The sequence below is a fragment of the Crinia signifera genome, chromosome 3 (assembly GCF_055691185.1).
Source record: "Crinia signifera chromosome 3, ASM5569118v1, whole genome shotgun sequence".
In the NCBI taxonomy this organism is placed as follows: Eukaryota; Metazoa; Chordata; class Amphibia; order Anura; family Myobatrachidae; genus Crinia; species Crinia signifera.
Window position 1 is genome coordinate 58,419,871 of NC_139219.1, and position 21,131 is coordinate 58,441,001.

The window sequence follows — 21,131 nt, forward strand, 5'->3', positions numbered from 1 at the left end:
CTCATTGAATTCTGTAAAGTTGGATGGGGACAGGGGCAGCAGGACCCGCTGCTTCCCCTGTCAACATCACACTCTGCACATGCGCCGTCATTCGCTAATCACTCGCAGCCTGGCAACCGGGTCTCAATGAAACACCCCCCCCCCCCCCCCATATTCAGTATGCGACATATGAAATGCAGATACATTGAGAAAATAGGCATGCCCTTTTGATCAGCAGAAACTGCATGTGTCCTATTTGCATAGCTGTGCGAAGAAGATGCATTTTCGGCAAAAACTTACTCCCAATGTCTGCAGAGCTGCCAGGAACTGCCGGCTTACTACCGCCGGGTATGGCGTTCTTGAAGCAAGATGTATGAACACATCTGTAAGTCGAAGTAGCAGAAAGAAGAATGTTCTTGGACTTCAACAAAGTCTCTATTCTACTAAGGTCTCTGTGGGACGGCCAAGTGCTGAATGTAGAAGGAAGGTGGCACCAATAACTGCAAAATGGAGATAGTGGTACTTTGCAGTGGAATGTCAAGGGGCATCAGACTTGTGCGGGCCATACATTTACGGCCCTGACTTCCCGTTGCGCTGATCCAATCCGCCACTCCGCTATCTGATTGGCATCTAAGAATGGTGATCCACCTGGGAAAACCAACATATTAAATGAACCAACTCTATGATTCTGCCCATTTCTTTTGATAGGAAGTGATGTGCCAGGGGAATCCAATATGTAGGGTTTGTACTAAAACTGTATAAGTGATGTACATATAGCCATAGTATTGCAAGTTTCTATGTATAACTTTCCTGTTTTCACTTGTAGGTGTGGTGCGGCCCACAGCGATGTGAGTTACACAGTAAAGGCCATAACGAGTGTCCCGCTGGGCAGTCTTGTGTTCCAATTAAAGACAACCACTGCTTCATCCCTCCCTGTACCGGAGCTGGGGAGTGCTGGCCGTCAAACCGGCCACCGGTGAAAACTAAATGTAACTCCAACAATAGTTATCAGGACAGCAGTTGTGTGAACGTCACCTTCACCTTCAACAAAGAGATGATGTCACCGGTAAGTGAAGATCTATTCCTTACATATTGGAGGTGGGGGGGGGGGGGGGGGGAGGGGGGATTCAATTATTTACATTGGGAGAAGATGATTTCCGCTCGTGATAGACATGCGTGACTGGGATAAGTGATGTTTGCTTAAACAATTTCATAGTTCTGCAGACAATCGATTTGTGTGCTTTAACTTCCTAAATTGTATTTATCTGGTTGAGTATAGAAACTTTGTTACATGAATATCCCACCTTTTTGGTGCAGGAAAATCCACTATGGTCTCTTGACTTTAAAACAAAACTGTATTTAATAAGTAGAAATAATATTTTGGACGTAGTGTCCTACTCTAGGTCACACTTACTACACAGCCCTGATTTCTGGAATCTAATATGTATTGTTTGTTTGTCAGGGGCTCACGACTGAGAGCATTTGCAATGAACTGAGGAATCTTAACATTTTGAAGAATGCTTCGGCCGATTATTCCATCTACATTACCTGCGAGCCGTCTCCTTTGGCAAACAATGAGATACACGTCGCTATAGTAAGTTCCTGTCAAATAAGATCTATACGTTTTTGTCTGTTATGTGCATGTTCCCTTGTGTGCCTTATGCACCTATAAATATTACTATTTTATCTATCCTGGTTACATGTTGAGGTAATGACAGATTGCGGGTACACACTGAGCGATCAGGCTGATATATCGGCCGAAATTATTGACCGAACATAAAGGGCGGTACTAAATCTTGGATTCCGACTGTTGGAATCACGGTCAGTCCCGCTTGGCTCGACTGTAACTCGACAGCCGGAATTCAATGTGCGGGCTGTGGAGTGTTGGAAAGTGAACGTGTCGGCAAAAACAGTCGCCGATTGTCAAAGAACTGCAGTGAATTCAACAATCCGTGGCCGTTTCCGACCAACCAGTTCCAACAGATTAAAGTCAAATCTGTTTTGTTGGAATCTGCCTTCAATGTTGTCCGAAACGGTAGCATTGAATAGGTGGGGATCAGCATTTCCCATGGCGGGCGAGATTGAATATGCCCCATAGGCCTGATATCACGCCAGTGTGTACCCAGTTTAAGATGTGTTCGTGCATATGTGATACCAATAGACCTAGCAGCGGAGATCTCCATCTGGTAATAAAATGCACTGAATTATTATGCTCACAGAAGTGGTGGCTGACCAGCGTGCTACTGCTCTACTACTGCTCTACTACTGCTCTACATCTCTCATGCACAGGCCTGGTCAATCTGTGACTACAGCTGTTGACACGCCGAGGCATGATGGGACGTGTAGTCAACAGCTGGAGAATCATGGGTTGGCCTGCTCTAGCACCCCATCCGTTACATCTCTTTCTGGACTCTGGCATGGGCACTTAGGCAGTCTTTGTAACTGGACTTCTCAGTGATTTCCCTGTGCATCCACAGTAACAGTGTAACTTCAATAAGCAGCTTACTCAGCTTACAAACAATGTCTGAGGGCTTTAACACACAACACGCCCCTTCAAAAGCAAACATCCTATATGGTCTGTTTTGAAAGCGGAATGAGCATTTTGTTAAATAACTTGTGTTTACTTTCAGTCTGCTGATGACAGCAGAGATGGCAGGAGCCGAATCCAAGATATCACTGAGAAGATAATAAACCTGGTCAGTAAAAGAGATGGAAACAACACTTTCATCGCGTCGGTGGCAGAAGTTCGAGTGCAGACTCAAACCAAAAGCCAGACAGGTGAGTGCTGGAACACTGGAGTGCTCGCTGACGTAGTTGGAGTGGGGTTTAAAATAGAATAAAAAAAACTGAATTCCATTTGAATATCCTATATCCATTTCCTCTTTGTAATCCTTTGTTGAATACGCTACAGTCTAACAATCCCTGCTTCTATTCCATAATCATGGTCTTAGTTGGGAGTAAAACAAAGTCTCTTTTGGGATAGATTTCACAAATTTAGGAGAGCAATTAAAGGACTGATCTGTTGCATATTTTTCAAACACAGCAGGTGAGGGCAAACAGATTGGTTAGTACTTTATCTCTCTCCAAACTTTGCAAAATCGATCTTCTGACCTGCTGTGTTTGAAAAACTATATCCCTCTCCAAACTTTGCTAGAACTGGGGCTTTGTATCTACAACAACAAACCATGTTGCAATGCAGTGTGTGCACTAGTGGGGGCTCTGTAGCTGTAGGTGTAACTGTAGTATACTGTAGAACTTAAAAGGGGGGTATTCAATGTGAGATTCCGACTGTCTGAACGTCCTGACAGTCGGAATCACTGACTTTTTTCACTTGATCGGACAGTAAATTGACAGTCTGTATTCAATGTACCAACTGTTGAGTGTCGGAAATTCCACTGATTGTCTTAACACGGACATGAATTTGACAATCCGCGGCCATTTTCGACCAAACCAATCCGACTGGTTTGGACATCCTTCAGTGCTGTCGTTAACCGCAGCACCGAATAGGTGCGTGCCGATATTTCCCCTGTCTGGAAGTATTGACATATCAGATTTTGTCTATCATTTTTTAGGATGGAACAGAGAAACGATAGATAAAATCTGGTTGCTATAAGCAACATCCCCACTTTTTGTTTATAGACACTAGTAAATTGACACCTCCTATAGTGACCAAGGTGACCGCATGGAGATATACTGTGGGATGGCATTGATGGAGATGGACCTGTGTGCATTGACCGTATATATTAATTGTTCCATCTTTCCACAGCAGACTTCCTCGTACCGTTGCTGAGCTCTATCCTGACAGTGGCATGGATTTGTTGCTTGGTAACCGCCTTCTACTGGTGCATTCGTCGGAAGCGCAGAAAACAGAGCGGCCAGAGCCACACCGCCTCGGAGGACAACACCACGAACAATGTCAGGGAGCAGCTAAACCAGATTAAGAACCCCATCGAAAAACATGCAGCGAACAGCGTTCCCATTAAAGACTACGAAAACAAAAATTCCAAAATTGCTAAAATAAGGACACACAACTCAGAAGTGGAAGAAGACGATATGGATAAACACCAACAGAAAAGCCGATACGCCAAGCAGCCGGCATACACGCTGGTAGACAGGGATGAAAAAGCACCTAATGGCACGCCCACAAAACAACCAAACTGGACAAATAAACAAGACAACAGAGACTTAGAAACAGCACAAAGTTTAAATCGAATGGAGTACATTGTATAGCAGACAAGGGGGCTGCCATGCAGAGCTGGTGTCTGCTGTTCTAGTTCTTAAACTGTTGTGTAATATTTGAGTCTAAGGCTATTATTTACTTAGAATCCCTATGTTAATTTAAGTTTTGACAAGCTGGCTTACACTGGCAAGGATAGTTGCTGTGGTTGGCTGGAATACCAAGTGCTGCATTTCACATCTATGCAAAACTAGTGAGAAGTGCCCTAATGAAAATTCAGCCGCATCTGGACGATGGAAGGAATGCTTCAGAAGATCCGGCATTGCCTTTGCAGTTCGCTAGCTCTTATTTTTATTTTATTTTTGTTTTTTTATCGACTTTTTTCAACAGGTGTCCATAGAAATACAGTCTTTAGAATAATACATTTTATTTATATTTATTATATATATAATTTTTTTATTTTGTATATTTGTTTTTATAGTGATGTACAACTAGTTCTGTATTTGAAAGTGCCTTTGTAGCTCAGTACCACAGCAACTATCAAAATTTAAGTTTATTATTTATTTTTTTTATTGTATTTTTTGTGTTGGGGGAGGGAGGGGGGGAGGCGGCGGGACTGTCAGCTGTTGCTGGTAAAATGAAGAATTGTCAAGTAGAATTTTTTTATTTTTTTTTGTATAGACCTGTAAATAAATCATTCCCCCCCTTTTTTTTTTTTTTTTTTTTTAATCAGTGTATATTTCATTTATTAACTTAATAATCGAAAGCCTTAAATATCATCATTCCTTTTTTATTTATACATATTTGTTTAGAGTTTAAGGTTTTTGATAGCTCTTTGTAAGCTCGTGGCTTCAGTTTTTTTTTTTGAATTTTTTTTCTTGTTACACGTTTAACTATATGCCAAAACTTAAGGTGTTCTAAAAATAGTTTTATTTTTTAAGAATAGGATGGGCGCACGTGCCTCGATGCTGTTTTTTGTACATTTGTCAAATGTAAAACACCTTTTTATATAGTATCACTTTAAAACAAAAATACAAAAAAAACTTTTTTTGTACGTTCATACTGAGACCATTTTCAGAGTTAGACTTTAGAGAACAATCTTTGCTGCTTTTGGCTTTGATATAAAAAGAAAAAAAAAAAAAAACCTAAGTGGGAGAACAAAAAAAGTGTGACTGGCAGATATTCTGGAACCGTGCAGTACAAGGGAACATGTACAAGAAATTTTTTGAGTGCGCATGTAAAAATGAAAAAAAATGTAACTCAATTGGCCTGTGAAGTTGCAAACTCTGCAATCTTGTCTTTGTAAAGTCTTTTTTTTTTTATATATTTTTTTTGTTTTGTTTTACTATAAAAAATGTGCTAAAGAACCACTTGTAGATATTTGTTTCGTTTGTTTTTTGATCTACTGATACTAGGGAGTATTCTAGGAGAATTATTGAATACTTGAACAGTAGAAGTCCAGTTCTCACTGTTGTGCGTCCACACAAATACACTGCCACTGCAGGCCATGTGGCCAAGGCACGTGGGTGTTCTATAATACTGTGGTTTAAATATGTTGACAAAATGCTGATTTGCTCATGCTATAATTATTGACAACAAAAGTACTTTAAAGGCAAGCTGGCAATAATACAGTGGTTGGATCTGTACTTAAGCACTGCAGAAGCTGATTAAAACTCTAGACCGTCATAGGCCATGATGTAACATCCTTGGAGTTGCAGGGACTTGGGCAATTAGTGATCTTGCCCGTAGATTTAAAGCGGCAATCATTTTATAACTATTGCCCCTTTAAAACTAGCGGAATTGCACTGGTTCCTGCAGCCCGCAGGCTTTTTTTTTGTTGCCACTATTTATAATGAACTGCAACGAAACTGCGTGTCTTAGGCTTTCACGTTCCCTGCATTGTTAACTGTACTTGCAGAGAAGAGGAAGTTTATGCCCCAGCTGTAGCAGATGTAGTGATGGTTCTATTTCAAAATGCCACAGAAGTCCTGAAGAATCCCTGTATTGTGATATTGGTGTTATATAATCCCTAAAGTGCATCTTTTTATGTTGTTGGAAGGCAATAAATTTTGAAAAGTAATATTTATTAAATTTTTTTTGTATGAAAACTTCTGAAATTGGACTTCACATTTGTTTTACATATTCTGTTGTATCGTCTTGCGTATCCGTTTACAAAATACCGCACTCTGTGAACCTTTCACAACACATTGCAAAATGCGTTGGTGTTGCACCGTTGAGTGTACTGTACATGGTCAGCCCTGAATGTCTTGTGTGTTCTTGATTTGGTCCCTGCAAACTAAGGGCCTTATGCAGATCCCTTTGCTCGGACGCGTGCATGGGCCAAAGTGAATTTTTCCAAACCCAACCTAGTGAATGGATTGCCAGTGTCGCCCACTCACATGCTGAATTCGGCCGCTCGGCGAACGGATGATTTATGTGGACATCCATTTGCATGCCTGTGGGAACCTCCCCCATCATTCGATGGTCGCAATGCCCCTCTCCACCCCCTGCTCGAAAGGCCAGAAGTGAGCTTCCAGTGTACAGACATGCGCAAAAATGGTTCTGCGTATATGCACAACATCGGGACACTGGCCACATTTTTGTCGAAGTGATCTGAAGAAGGCCCTAAATGCAGACAGGATGAAATCATTAGGTGGAATACTACTGACCCCCTCCAGTCTCCTTTCCTGCATGTGTATTCATTTGGCACGTTGTTGTTGTGATCAGATTTGGGGCAGGATAACCGGGGGAACATCTTGTGATCCAGTTTTGAAATCAGCTGCGAGGTGCACACCCAGTGAAAGCATAGTGACTCTCTTGACAAGACAATAAGTAACTTTTATTTTTGCCAGAAGCATGAAAACCTGACTAAAAGAATGATTTGTTGCCATTGGGGATGAATCCTGTTCTACAGCACTACACACCTTTTTTCATTGCATAGTCTGAATAAATGAAGTGTCCCTTCACCTTCTTTAACCCAAACCTATTGTTTGCATCTCCTCTTTAAACTAGTCTACCAAGCAGGAGTGTGCAAAACTGCTAACGCTGCAACATGACTACAGTCATTCTAGGTGTTCAAATGCTAACAGGTGTGGTTCTTACTTCTAGTAGGGGGGATGGCTGCCGCTACACCGTGCCCGGAGCGGAGTTAACTGACCAGGTCCAAGCACCTGCACAATGGATCAAGGAAGGTGCCAGTACCGGTGCTGCTGTGTGACAATCTGTTAACCCCTGGCTTCTAAGGACCGCATCAGCTGGAGCCCATAGAAGCTAGATTGGGCAGCGTGAAAGATAGGGAGTGGCTTCCTTTATGGCTGGCAGTCCTAGAGGGAGGAAACTCCTCCTACCAGTGGGACCGCTGGTAGTGTCTGACTGACCGGACATCCAATAGGAAGTCAGTGTAGTCAGACATTGAGCGGGTTGGAAGATTTTTGAAAACTAAAATAATTAAGGGTGTAATCCCTCGTCTGTCTAGGATTATTGGTAATTGACTCCTTTAAATAAATTACAGCGGACAAATTGTCTTCTATAAGAAGCAGGCAGATGACCTTGCCCTACAGCTTGTCAGCCCTGTTTGTAATCATCCACTTGTTGTGTAGGCAACGCTTGATGTTGTGAATACAACTACTGTATTGCTTATAAACCATTTTAGTAAATAGTTTATTTCAATGGATTTAAAGCGTTAAAAAAAAGGGGGGGGGAGCACATATGTGGGTACTTATGTAGTATCTGGGCGTCTGATTTAGAAATCGCATCGCATGCGACCAAATCGTATGCGATGGTCAAGATTTTTCCAAAGGATTCAATGTTAAAATGGTCTGAGTCCATTTTAACATAGAATTCAATGGGAATAAGGGGTCCTTTTCCTTTCCCCACTATCCAAGTGGGCATGGAGTTGGATATAAACCTGTGGCGAGCGGACACAGAATACTTTTTAAGAAATATGCGTCCCCTCGCGGGGCTCGCTGCGCTCACCACGCTATATAAAATCAACTCTATGCCCACTTGGATAGTGGGGAAATGAACAGGACCTTCTTAACATTGAATCCTATGCAAAATCGCATCGCATCGCATCTGATTGTATGACTTAAGGTAAGGCATACAATCACAAAATCGGACGCCCAGATACTACATAAGTACCCATATGTGCTTTAAAATTATTGCACCTGTAAATTGCCTTAATGTTATGTAGGTTAACCAGATTTGTGGTCCATAATTACATTTTTCATGCTTTTGGCAAAAAAAAAAAAAATAATTTGTACAATTTCTGAAAATAATGCTTTGAATACCAAATCTAATGTGTACCAGTTCCTGTATTTCTTATTTGTTCACTGGTATAATCTATAGTTATACATTTGAAGCACTTATGATCACTGTGGCACAGTATTATTTGTTATTATTATTGTCTTGAAAGGGTGTGTTTTTTTTATTTTTTTTTAACTTTTTTTTTAAAGCAGAAAAAACTCCAGTTGGAGAATATAACTGTTGGGTGAATAATTTTATAATCCATTACCAGATTGATACAGTACAGTGGTTTCCCAAATGCAGTCAACAAAGAGCATGGCCAGTCCAGGTATCTAGGGCTTAGCACATTTTTCTAAGTCACCTGTGGTCAAGCATGGATGTATATTTAAAACCTGGACCTTGAAGACCTGGGACCTACTGATGCAGTATAAAGAATACCATTGTTCTTATTTCATTCATTTTGGGTATAAGGATGTACTGATTTTCGACAAAAAAATAAAACCTGTCTTGTTTTTGTAGTAATACCCCTTTCAATACAATAGGCAAATGTAGGGCATAGTTAGGGGTCGCCATAATAGGTGTCCTGGATTAAAGGAATATTATTAGCACCCCTTTCACAGAGCTTTAGAATCCAACCTGGTTAGCTTGCAGGGTTGGTCCTGGTAATTCTGCAGGTTAGGTGGCACTGAGAACAGGTAACACAGGTACTCCAACCTGGGTCCTATTCATGGCACACAGAGATAAACACTGTAAACCGTGCTGACCTAGGCTGCTGCCACAGTGTGAAAGGGGTCTGACCTGTAATAGAACAGTGTCCCAAATCCTGGGTCAGACCTAGGGCTTTGGTGTGAAAGAGGGATTACACAGGTTCTGTGGCTAATACCCCTTTCACACCGCACTTGTTAAACGGTATATTGCCGTTTTTTTTTTTTTTATTTTAAAACGTTTAAGGCTGCAGCCGGAAAGTGCCAGAGTTGATTTACCGGTTAAAGATAACCGGTATTTCAAAACGTTTTAGAGCCGTTTTTTATGCAGTGAGAATGGCTCTGAAACGGTATATAGTAAAATCAACAGATTACAGACCTGTGATAGGCTGTACCCTGCATTCTGCCTTGAAACGTGTTCTGGGGATTAAACGGGTTGACTGATGTGAAGGGTATTTAAACGGTAATCTACTGCAATGTGAAGGTTCAGACCTGTTTCAAAATACCGGCTTTTAAAACATTTAGGCAGTGTAAAAGTGGTAAAGTAAACCATGTAAAATGCAGGCTTTAAATTAGTCAGCCACAGAACCTGCGTAATTAATGTGTTCTGGACGAAAGGCATATTATGGCCATTCTAGGCAGTTTTCTTGTAACATACTGTAAGTCAATTAAAACATTCCCATTGCAGATTCATGTCCATCCGTGCTGTTTACTGAGTCAATAACCAAGAGAAGAAAGCAGCTAATGATTCTTTACACAACTATTGAGTCCACTTGCAAATTTGTTACCGCCATTTTAAGCCGTTCATACACTTCCCTAGTGGAGACAATCTAACTAGGCCATCCAATGTCTTCATGAGAAATGGATCATGGAGTAAGATGTCCTTCATAACCTAGGGTTATCATTAGTGTAGTCTTCCAATGACAATTCATGGGGGACTAATGACCTCCCTCCACCCACAACATGTTTCCTACCATTGTGTCTCCACAACCTTTCCACATTAAGGAACATGTAGGCAAGTGAGAATGAGGATTCAGCTTCAGGACTGGTGTTTGTTATGTATTGGTTGTGTTCTCCTGGCTCCGATAATTGCCTAGTTCAACGTGTCGTGAAGACTTCAGCGGAAATGACTTGGCGATGGAAGAGGTCTTGTGATGGTTCCCACTGCTACGGTGTTTGTGCTCTGAACATGATTCATCAAACTGCAGCAGAAATAGACTTGCTTCCCATTAAAATAAGGATCAGCATTTCACTTAATAATAGCAGCAATAAAAAGCATTTATTTAAATACATATTTATATAGCTTTATAGTGGTAAAGGGATAGTCTGGGAATGTTGTTTGAACATCTAATAAAGGCAATTACATGATGTGGGAACGAATCATAAAAAAAACCCAGGTCTCAAGACAGAGTAATTGTAATTGGCTTGCTGCTGAAGTAGTCTTGTATATCACATGGTATGCCAACAGAAAATATACAGCATAAGCTCACAGCGATTAATAAGTGTTTTACTGATGGCCATATGTCCACCTGTCTCACCCAAGTTCTCCATACTTGGCAGGTTAGGAGATACGCTGCCACGGTTCTTCTATTCCTTCAATGCCCCACCCCAACATTCCCACCCTTTCTTTCTGGATTTGTCCACCCTTTACTGAAGTGGTATGGATGAACTATATTGCTCTTGGCCTAGTGAGGGTCTCAAACCTTTCAATGCGAACTCAGCTATGAACTTGGAGGCAGCCATTTATTTTTTAAGGAATACTGGGGAAGATGTATGAAGCAGTGATAAGGGAGGAGAAGGGAGCCGGAGGGGAAGTGGCCCATGGCAACCAATCAGGTTATAATCTATAATTTGATTGATATAAAATTATACAGAGCAGCTGATTGGTTGCCAGGGGCCACTTCTCTTCTGTCTCACTTCTCCCTTATCACTGATTAATTTATCTACCCCACTATTACTGGGTGCGATGTGTGGTCTGCATTACCATGCAGAGGGCAAATGACAAGACAGTACATGGTAACGCGCTACAACATACAATCAACAAACTGCACTACAACTCTCCTTACAGCTACTGGTGCAAGGGGAACATTCGTTACATGCGGGAACCTGTCCTTATAGGTTAGGGCGCGATGAACAGGTTAAGAACCACTGCAAGAGGTACCAGGGAAAGTCTCAGGCAGTCAGCTGTTAACTGTCATATCAGAGACTGTTCTAGGTAAATGACAGAAGTAATTAGTATCTTGGGCAACTTTTCAACTTTACACCTTTACAGTATCACCCTCCGAGGCTGGATACATCGCGCCTGAGGCTGGTCACACACATATCACTTTCAGTAGTTTAGCAGACTGAAAACAAATTAGCATAGAGCTATGTAAGTTGAGGTCCATTTCTAACCGAATAAGCATTTAGCAGGCTTGAGATTATTTTTACATTCGGTGATACGGATCACAGCTCAGAGAATACATTTATAGCACCTTGTTTACATACTGCGTTTTTACTGCAACTTTTTTCACTCAATACACCTGTATGGATTTTCAATGCAAAAATATCAGGTTGGTGCATTGAGAAATTGCAGAATTTCCGACAGTATATTGTATAAAACGTGTTAGCTCCGTACCCTCTGTAGGGCCTATGTGACCCTTATTTATTACAGGTCTCAAGAGAGTTGGGTAACACCAGACTCCACCTTTATTTAGAAAACAATGTCTATGTTGCTCCAAATATTTCTGCACGACATCAACATGATATGTTTTTTTCTACTATTTAATTATTAATTGGATCCATTCCAGTACCCCGACGGGGTCACCTGCGTATTTTTGGTAATGAGTCCTATACCCAGAGGTAGGTTCTATACCCAGAGGTGTTTCTATTCTATGCTATAAGAGCTGTCCTTTTAATGTTTAATGCCTTTCCGGGTACATACCGGCATTATTTACACAGTAAATGTAACTGGCATGCAGGGTACCTATATGGCCACCCACCCTACAGCCTAGAAAGTCGCTTCTTGTAATGTATGTAGGATGCCCTAGGCATTTAGGTTATCCCTGGTTCTAGCAGCAAACCACCCCATGGCTGGTGACCTAAGGAATAGGTCACTCTGGGCATTGACAGTGTTCCTGGAACCTGCAGCCCATTCTCTCATTATTACCCTACTATCACACCGAGTACATGGCAAGTAGTTCAAATTTTTCAAAACTTGAAAAGGAAAAAAAACCCACGCAAACACTTAAACACTCAACAGCTACAACCTGGTACAGGTTTACAATACTCAAAATGGCAGAGATGCAGTGTACTCTTATCTGGGTGCCTCAGTTTGCACAGGACATCTTGAGTCCCCCTATAGCACATCGAGATTGTGGAGCGCCAGTGCACCACTTTTGTGCAGCAGTACAAAAACAAGGCTGGTATTCAATTAGCCCCCCAAGAAACAATGTGTACCTCCTGATATTTCTCTTATTATTTTTTTCTGGCTATCACTTTTGGTTACTGAAACCTGTGTGTTTTTTGCTAAAAACAGCCCTGTTTTTCGGCTGAAGGCAGGTGAAGAAAAATCCCAGATAAGCCATGGCTCACGCCGACGTATCGGGGCTAATTGAACAGCTCACTGGTGAGACAATTACCCACAATGAATGGTCAGGGATAATGGAATACCGGCCTATATGTAATTTAGCAAAGCAGAGAGCTGTAATGGGATAAATGAACCTTCACTTGCACGGAAAAGGGCTTATAGGATTGGTGGGAAGCTTAATGCCAGTCATGTATGCAGTTGGAAGACCAATGCCAGTCATATATGCAGTTGGAAGACCAATGCCAGTCATGTATGCAGTTGGAAGACCAATGCCAGTCATGTATGCAGTTGCAAGACCAATGGTAGTCATGTATGCAGTTGGAAGACCAATAACAATCATGCATGCAGTTGGAAGACCAATGCCAATCGTGTATGCATTTGGCAGACCAATGCTAGTCATGTATGCAGTTGACAGACCAATGCTAGTCATGTATGCAGTTGGAAGACCAATGCCAGTCATGTATGCAGTTGGAAGACCAATGCCAATCATGTATGCAGTTGGAAGACCAATGCTAGTCATGTATGCAGTTGGAAGACCAATGCCAGTCATGTATGCAGTTGGAAGACCAATGCAAATCATGTATGCAGTTGGAAGACCAATGCCAGTCATGTTTACAGTTGGAAGACCAATGCCAGTCATGTAGGCAGCGAGGAATTAAAAATGTGTGATCTTCTTTTGAAATGACGGGGTTGCGGTATTTCCTCCTGCATATAAGCAAATAACTGCACCATCATCAGTACAAACCCATTTACTGACACATCTTCTCTCTCCAGTCATCTGTTACACCAGACTGTATGAAAACAGTGACTTCCTTCCTACAGCATCAAAGGCAAAGTCAGCTGTACTCTACAGATAGTTCAGGGGGGGAGGTTGTTATTCTGTTCATACAAAAAGCCATCATTTAATCCTTGAGCATGCATCTATAAAGCCTATTAAGTGTCATTTTGAATGACACTTAGTACAAAAAAAGTAATAATAATGTGAGTGAATGGGCCTGTACACACATATAATTTATATTTACATTTATATATTTCCTCCTTCTCCCTCCAGTGCCTGTTCAAGTAGATAAATAGTATGGGTTCACCACGTGTCACCAGGAACGTAATATTCTTACATGTATGCTTACATGCAACAAGCACCGTCTCAACACATCAAGGTTTCTTTTAGTAAAGGTATGCGTACTTGTATGCTTACTTTCAAAATGCTTGACTCCTCCTATCATGGTTTCTTAAAACGGACATCTTCGACAGCATGATGGTCCAAAAATTTTTTTTTTTTATTGGTAAAAAATGGGTTACAATAGTACAATGAGTAAAACCGAGACCTGGACCACACCCACAGACCCTTTTGACTGGGAAACTCACTGATGTACTTCGAGGCCTTGAGATGCTCACCAGTTCAAGTAGTCAGGGGTCTGAGTTAAAAGAGGTAACAACACCGCACCAACGCATTTCAACTCTATGGTCTTTTTGTCTCCAGTGAAGTGAAATGGATAGAACTGTGACTACACGATTTGCAATGAACCTAGTAATCATATCCCTGCTGATGGATGTCCATAATTATGGAATCCCAAAGATGTCCTAAGTCCAAAAGTTGTTCCAAATGGTCCTTATTTGGTCCAGACAGGATACAAGTCATCGTTCATGGGCATGCAACTAACGCATTTCATGGTAGTCTGTACAACTTTTTTAAAGGATATTTGATTTCCATCCAAGCACACAATATACTGGTGAGGACCGCTTGTTTCAACTAAATGCTTCACCATGCTTCATCCCCCAGTGTTGATCGGTGATATGTTGGTGAGGGAGGACCTCTTGTTTCCCATCAAAGGAACATTTTTTTCCCCTCCAACAGTGATATAATGAAACCCACGTTTCTTGAACTGAGCTACTATCCAGGAGTCAGATATTACATATTAATCAGGGACTAGCAGTTTGTTATTACATGCATTATTGTAATTTTATCTTTGCTATTTTAATGTTTATATATTAATAAATAACTCCCACTAGATACCGTCATTGGTAAATCTAGCATATTGTTTAAGTTTCATGTTTTTGGGTAGAGCTACTTATTGTTTTTGATTATTGCCATATTAGACTTGCCCCCTGCGATGTAATGCCACAAATCATGGTGTTTGACCACAGCATGGGGGTAGTGTTCATGAGATCTGTGATACTATGTCCATTACTTTGGACCAACATTGGAATCCCGACCGCTGGTACTCCGACAGTCATTTGTCGGGCATTTAAACAGTTGGAATCCTGATTTCAGAGTATTGACATTCGGTATCCCTAATGTTGGGCTGTTATCCTGCACCCGTTATTTATCATGATGGACTAGCAGTATTTACTATATATATTTATCAGGGGGCCCAGTTTATGCACTTTCTAATAGTTAGCCAAACCTCTGTGGCAGCTGGCCACACCTCCTCTTGAGACTGGCCACACCCCTAAACATATGCCCCTACCATTGCATTCTCCTGGTAAACCTTTCATGCCATCAGTCCGACACCCTCCCAATGACCTGGCCTCCCAATTGGTACAGCGGTACCGTTGGAAGTAGAACACATAAAGAAAGAAAGATGGCGACTACTTGGTGACTTTTCATTTGTGCCACAGGAAATGCCAGAGTAGAGGGCACCGGTGGGAGGGAGCACCCTGTTTCCCACCCACAATGATGCGTTTCACCAGGAATTGCTACATCAAGACCTACTCTGAGGAACTGAGTGAATCCAGAAGGCCGGCCTATTCTCCCTGGAGACTGGGAGATCTCCCCTGAAATCTGGGAGTCTCACGGACATTGCGCAAGTACTGTACGGTTAAATCCCTGGTGTCACTAGCTGAATAAGAAAGCGTCCAGTCTACGTGCATACAGTATAAACATACCACGTAAAATGGTTGTGCGAGAGCAGAACGATGTGAGCTGAAGTCAGGTGGCTTATGTTTGTTTTAGAGTAGTTAAGGAGATAAGTCTATTTCTGGACGGACTGTGTGTTTACAAGATCTGCTATATTTTAAGTCTATAAATTACAGGTTAATCCGCAGACCTGTGAAATGTGAGACATTTGAGAAAGATCAATGCAGCTCTGCAGAATCCTTTTAGATAATTTACTTCCCACTGTGTAATAGCAGCAGACTGCAAGCACCAGTCAGTCACTGTCAGAGCATGCACTGTCATGTGAGTGCGTAGGCTGCACTACACAGAGACCAGATGTAATGAACCATAGGAGTAACTGAAGAGCTCACTTTAAAGTAGAAACTAAAACAATGAAACTCTTAATTATATAAAGATACAAGATAGAAGAGCTATTACCTAAAAGCTCAGTTGCAAAACAGACTGTATACTTCTAGATGCCAAAAAAAGTATTTATATCATATTAACCCATCGTCAAAAATAAACTATTAGAATGCATTGATAGATAAAAATATACACGTATCATATTGGCCATATGATAAAATTGTTCACATTTGTTTTCAGCTGGTGCTCATACCCTACTGCGCATACGCAAACCAACGGAAAAATAGTGCACCTGCAGTGTCAGTCCGCAGTTAGTACAACTCTAGAATTTCTTATAGTTCTATTCAGTCCAATTGTGTTTTTTATTTATTCATTAGCAACTAACTCAAAATAATTATATCAAAGTTTACCTTTTCTACCTGTTAATGTTTATTGCATACTTGCCTACCTTCCCGGAATGGCCGGGAGGCTCCTGAAAATTGGGTCACTCTACCGGCGACCCAGTAAGGTGGCCAAGTCCCCTACATGCTTTCTACAGCCCCCGCACAACCCAGAGTCGTTGAAACAAATTCTGCAATTCACAGGTCTGCGGGAAGAGTTTGTGTGGATTGGGGGTGGGGTTTTGTCCCCACACCTCGACGTGCAGCATTGGATCTCCTCTCTGGGTTTAAAAGTCGGTAAGTACGGTTTATGGGGGCTCCTAATCGTAAACATAATAAGAGGAGCTAAGATTTGTAGTTTCACACAGAAAAAAAGATAAAATGCAGGTGCACATTTTAAATAATAAGTAGTACTAATTAAAATAATTATAATAAACTCAATATAATACAGTCAATTTGAGGTGCTTAGCATAATTTCAGCCAAAAATATGGACCCACCAACTCCGATCAGGAGACCTCATCAGTTGGGTCCCTAATAGAGGGTACACACTTTGAGATATGCACTATAAGATACACAATCAAATAGAACTCAAGATTGAATGCACATGGAATGCTTATATTAGCATTCCATGCAGATTCTACACCAATAAATCGAATAGAAAAAAAGTCTTGGCAGGCAAGACTATCTAGTGGAAATCTAATAGTAGATGGTGCAAATCTAATGTAGATAGATCAAATCTAATGTGTTCATTGCTGCATTCGCTTCGATCCAGATTCGATTTCAATCTCCTCCCTGAAGGATCGAGAACACTGTGAGATCGAAGTCAAATACAGTAGAATAGCAATTCGAATAGTGCAAATTGAATGCACATCGAATAGTAAATTGAATGGAAAATAGAGAAAATCAAAAAGGAGTAGAAAAAAAATTCAAAATAGGTGGAATAGGTCAAATCGAATTGAAATCGAATCAAAAACAGATACGAACCGTGTGTACCCTCTATAACGCTAAGGTTCAAGTCCAGGGCACGGGACTCCCTAAACCAACACAAGCCAACCACCCCAAGGCATCACATTAGTAAGTGTTACAAGGTATTAAATTAGTAAGAAGCAGCAGCTATGTGTTGAGAGTGTTACATAGGTGACGGGTAATGATAGGAGTGTTAAAAAGTATTACGCTGGTATAATTAATAAAGAACCTGTTAATGTTTAAATGGCTAATTTGTATTTGTTTTTTTAATGCTTTTGTTAATTTGAACAGAATTTTTTTTGTGTTTTGAGCTAATTTTTTTTTTAAAAACCTGAAAATATCACTATTCGCTGTTGCTATTTAAATTCAAACAAGCCCGGACATGCCCAAACCATCACATACTGGCTGCACCTGTTTGCCTGGCTGAAATTGTTAAGTCTATACAAAGTTTGTCAATTTTCAGGACATGAGAAACACATCAACAAACCGGCTGGAGAACATCTTTGAATCATTTTGATTATCTCTGTTGATGATAGATTTTCCCTCAGTCTGAAGGCCCCCATATACTAATGCAATATGGCCACTTTCTATCCAATTCTGAGCTTCCGAGGGATCGGATGAAAAGTGGCCATATCGTATTAATTTTCCTCCGACTCCGAGTACTTCTTGGATCAGAGTCGCAGATTGTCATAATTACGGTATTCCGCAGCCATGACTGGGATCGCATACGATACATTGTATGCAAAAGGACCGTATCTGCCGGTTGAGGTGGAGGGGTATCGCATATGATATCTCACATGGAGGCCGAGAGTTTATTGTGCCATGGACTCAATAAGATCATTGACAGTAGGATATAGGGATGCCGGACTAAGCTGACCACATTGGCACTCATTCAGAGATCTGTCACTTTATGCAAAATCCATGACAAAGTCCTTCCATGGTATGCATCTGTGTGTATGAATGTGCAAGGGCTAAGATGTCCACTGTGAGCGTCTATAGATGCTGTAATACAGCCTGGTGCATCTTTAGCCACCATCATTGGCCACAAATGGCTCCCAAAGTGAATGATTGATCATCTGCGTAGCCAACCAATTCAGCGACATATCCACAAGAAGGCGCCATCTCCGTGCATGTGTGTTGCCACCCACCAATCCATGTCCACGTATGGCCAGCACTTTTCCAAGACATTGCGGATACTGTGCTTCTTTAATGATACAGTGAACACTGTGTAAAAGGCACTATGGGGGCAATGTGACGCTGGGTGTCCACCAGGCAACGAGGGTCCCGGTGATTAAAAATATCACGAAGGTGCTTGCACAGGGAGGGGGGGGGGTCTGCACATGCACATTAGCACCTATGCTCATGCGGAAACCCCCACTACCGACAGAGGGGCTGAATTTGGTGCTCTACGAGCAGGTGTGAAGGCCCCTATAGGTGTTTTCAGGGATTTTCATGCTATGCGCAGTAGAAAAAAATCACTCCACTATGTACATAGGCATCGCATATGACTCTGAATCAGACCTACTGGATCCTATAGATAAGGGGTGGAGGAGAACAGTCATTCCATCCACTTTTATTTACGGTGGATTGGATTGAAGTGGTCGCGGTAATGGCTAACTACATTGCCTGTAATAATCCTGGAATCACTGCACACCATACCTAGACATGTAGAATGATAGCCAAGTACAATGGATGAATGCAGCTGAGCATCAATGTGGGGCCTGTAAACATTACTTTGCTTCTCCCAAGGGCAGGACATCTTAACAGCAATGTAGGCCTCATGAAAAGCAATGAACTGTGGCCCGTATCTATCCACTTTAATGATTAAATTGATGCCTTCACCAACATTAGGGGGACATGGACGCACAAACGTTTCTCCACATGCATCCATCCAGTGAATGGCTGTAAGCACACTGATTGGTGAATAATTCCAGACATCCACCAATCATCATTCACTGTCTGGTTGCAGACTGGGAGGCTGATAGATAATGCTGCCAGACCACTCTGTGTCCTTCACAATCACAGCAGGAAGACTGAATCCTCTGGAGGCACTGCCCTGGCCCAAAATGCATCTTCACAAAGGCCCCTAGCAACAAGTGCTCATGGGCAGCTGCCCAATGAGCCCATACATTAAGTTGGCCCTGTCCAAAGGGAGTTATGTGGGCCAGTTACTGTATATACCCCACAACACCATTGTTCTGCCACCACCAGCCTATTTCTATCCAGGAGGCTATATCTATGGACCAATGTGGTGTTACCATATCATTGTCTGCAAATCAAGGGCCCAATTCAGCATAGATCGCTCAGAGGATTAGCAAATCAAGAGGATTAGCAAATCAAGCAATTATTGAATGAATGCGCATGCGCAGCAATCTCATCGCGCATGAAATAGCGAAAAAAATATCTACTCATAGATGTGACAGTTTGATTGACAGGAAGATGGTGAACATGGGGCCTTCTGTATATGTTTGTGTATATGTTTGCGACATCAGCAATGACCACCTCTTGCCTGAGTCTTAAGCAGGTTAGTGGAAGCCCTAGACTGACGCAGTTGGAAAAAACTGTTTGATGGTTCGGTTTTTTGAATGGATTTGCAAAACATTGCTTTTTACCATGTAATCACAACTATGCAAGGGGCGTCTTTTCGTTCTGTCTGGGTGGTGGCTGTTTGTTTGCGGTCCGATGCGAATTCTATCATTAGCGATCCATGCTGGAATAGGCCCCCAAGGCACAGACAAGGGAATGTTTCTCTAGTTGTACAGCATTTCTCTTCCTTGTTCCACCTTCTCGTTTTGACTGACATAAGTGGCATTCAATACTGCCGCTATCCACAATACCGCCGTTATCCACAATACCGCCGTTATCCACAATACCGCCGCTATCCACAATACTGCCGTTATCCACAATACCGCCGTTATCCACAATACTGCCGCTTTCCACAATACTGCCGCTATCCACAATACTGCCGCTATCCACAATACTGCCTCTATCCACAATACTGCCGCTATCCACAATACCGCCGCTATCCACAATACTGCCGCTATCCACAATACTGCCGCTATCCACAATACCGCCGTTATCCACAATACCGCTGCTATCCACAATACTGCCGTTATCCACGATACCGCCGTTATCCACAATACTGCCGCTATCCACAATATCGCTATTATCCACAATACCGCCATTATCCACAATACCGCCGTTATCCACATTACTGCCATTATCACCCATAATTCAGTGTGTTTTAATATCAGCACCATAATAACTAATGCCACCAATACTTGATTTTGTTGGTTACACTGGAAGGGAAGGTGTATAAGCACTAGAGGTTATGGAGACTGATTGGCAATCATTAAGAACATCTGCGAATAAATCACTAATAATAATACTTAGCCATCCTTCGAAGACAATTTGCAGACAAGAACATTTATTCCTAATACCCCTTTCAGACATATACCCCGGGCTTCAACACAACTTACACCCAAGACACTGAGCATGGATTGAAGCTTCTGTACTTGTCCTTTGTCACACATGGGACCAGAACAGAAAAATATGGAGAAGTAATAATAACAGAACAAGACAAATACTGGCTCAACCATGGTTAAGGCAAATAAGCAAACACAAGATGCAGAAACAGAAAGGGCTACAGCATAGGGCTAAGACAAGGACCCAAGATACAACGTTGGGCTTGAAACAGGTACAAGACACAAAATGCTTCAGCAACTACCAGTGGAAAAAGGAGCTGAATGTATTAATGGGGGTTGCTGGGAACAACATTGGGAGTAGTTACAGCTTTTGTCAACAGTAAGCGAGCATAGCATAGCAATCCGGGTATAGATGCCTGATGGCACACAACTCGTCAATGTTCTCCAG

At 41.7% G+C, this 21,131-nt stretch overlaps 1 protein-coding gene across 2 annotated transcripts in view; it reads left to right on the forward strand.

Moving 5' to 3' along the window:
* JAG1 (jagged canonical Notch ligand 1) overlaps window positions 1-6,247 on the forward strand; it is a 49,253-nt gene extending 43,006 nt beyond the window's left edge. Inside the window, exons 23-26 of one of the 2 annotated variants that reach the window (XM_083175848.1) lie at window positions 806-1,045; window positions 1,442-1,573; window positions 2,610-2,757; window positions 3,746-6,247. In XM_083175848.1, coding sequence (XP_083031974.1) covers window positions 806-1,045; window positions 1,442-1,573; window positions 2,610-2,757; window positions 3,746-4,209 — 984 coding nt within the window. In that variant the 3' untranslated portion in view covers window positions 4,210-6,247. The remainder of the gene's footprint in view (window positions 1-805; window positions 1,046-1,441; window positions 1,574-2,609; window positions 2,758-3,745) is intronic. The other variant, XM_083175849.1, reaches the window with a different exon arrangement.
* The last annotated feature ends 14,884 nt before the right edge of the window (window positions 6,248-21,131 follow it).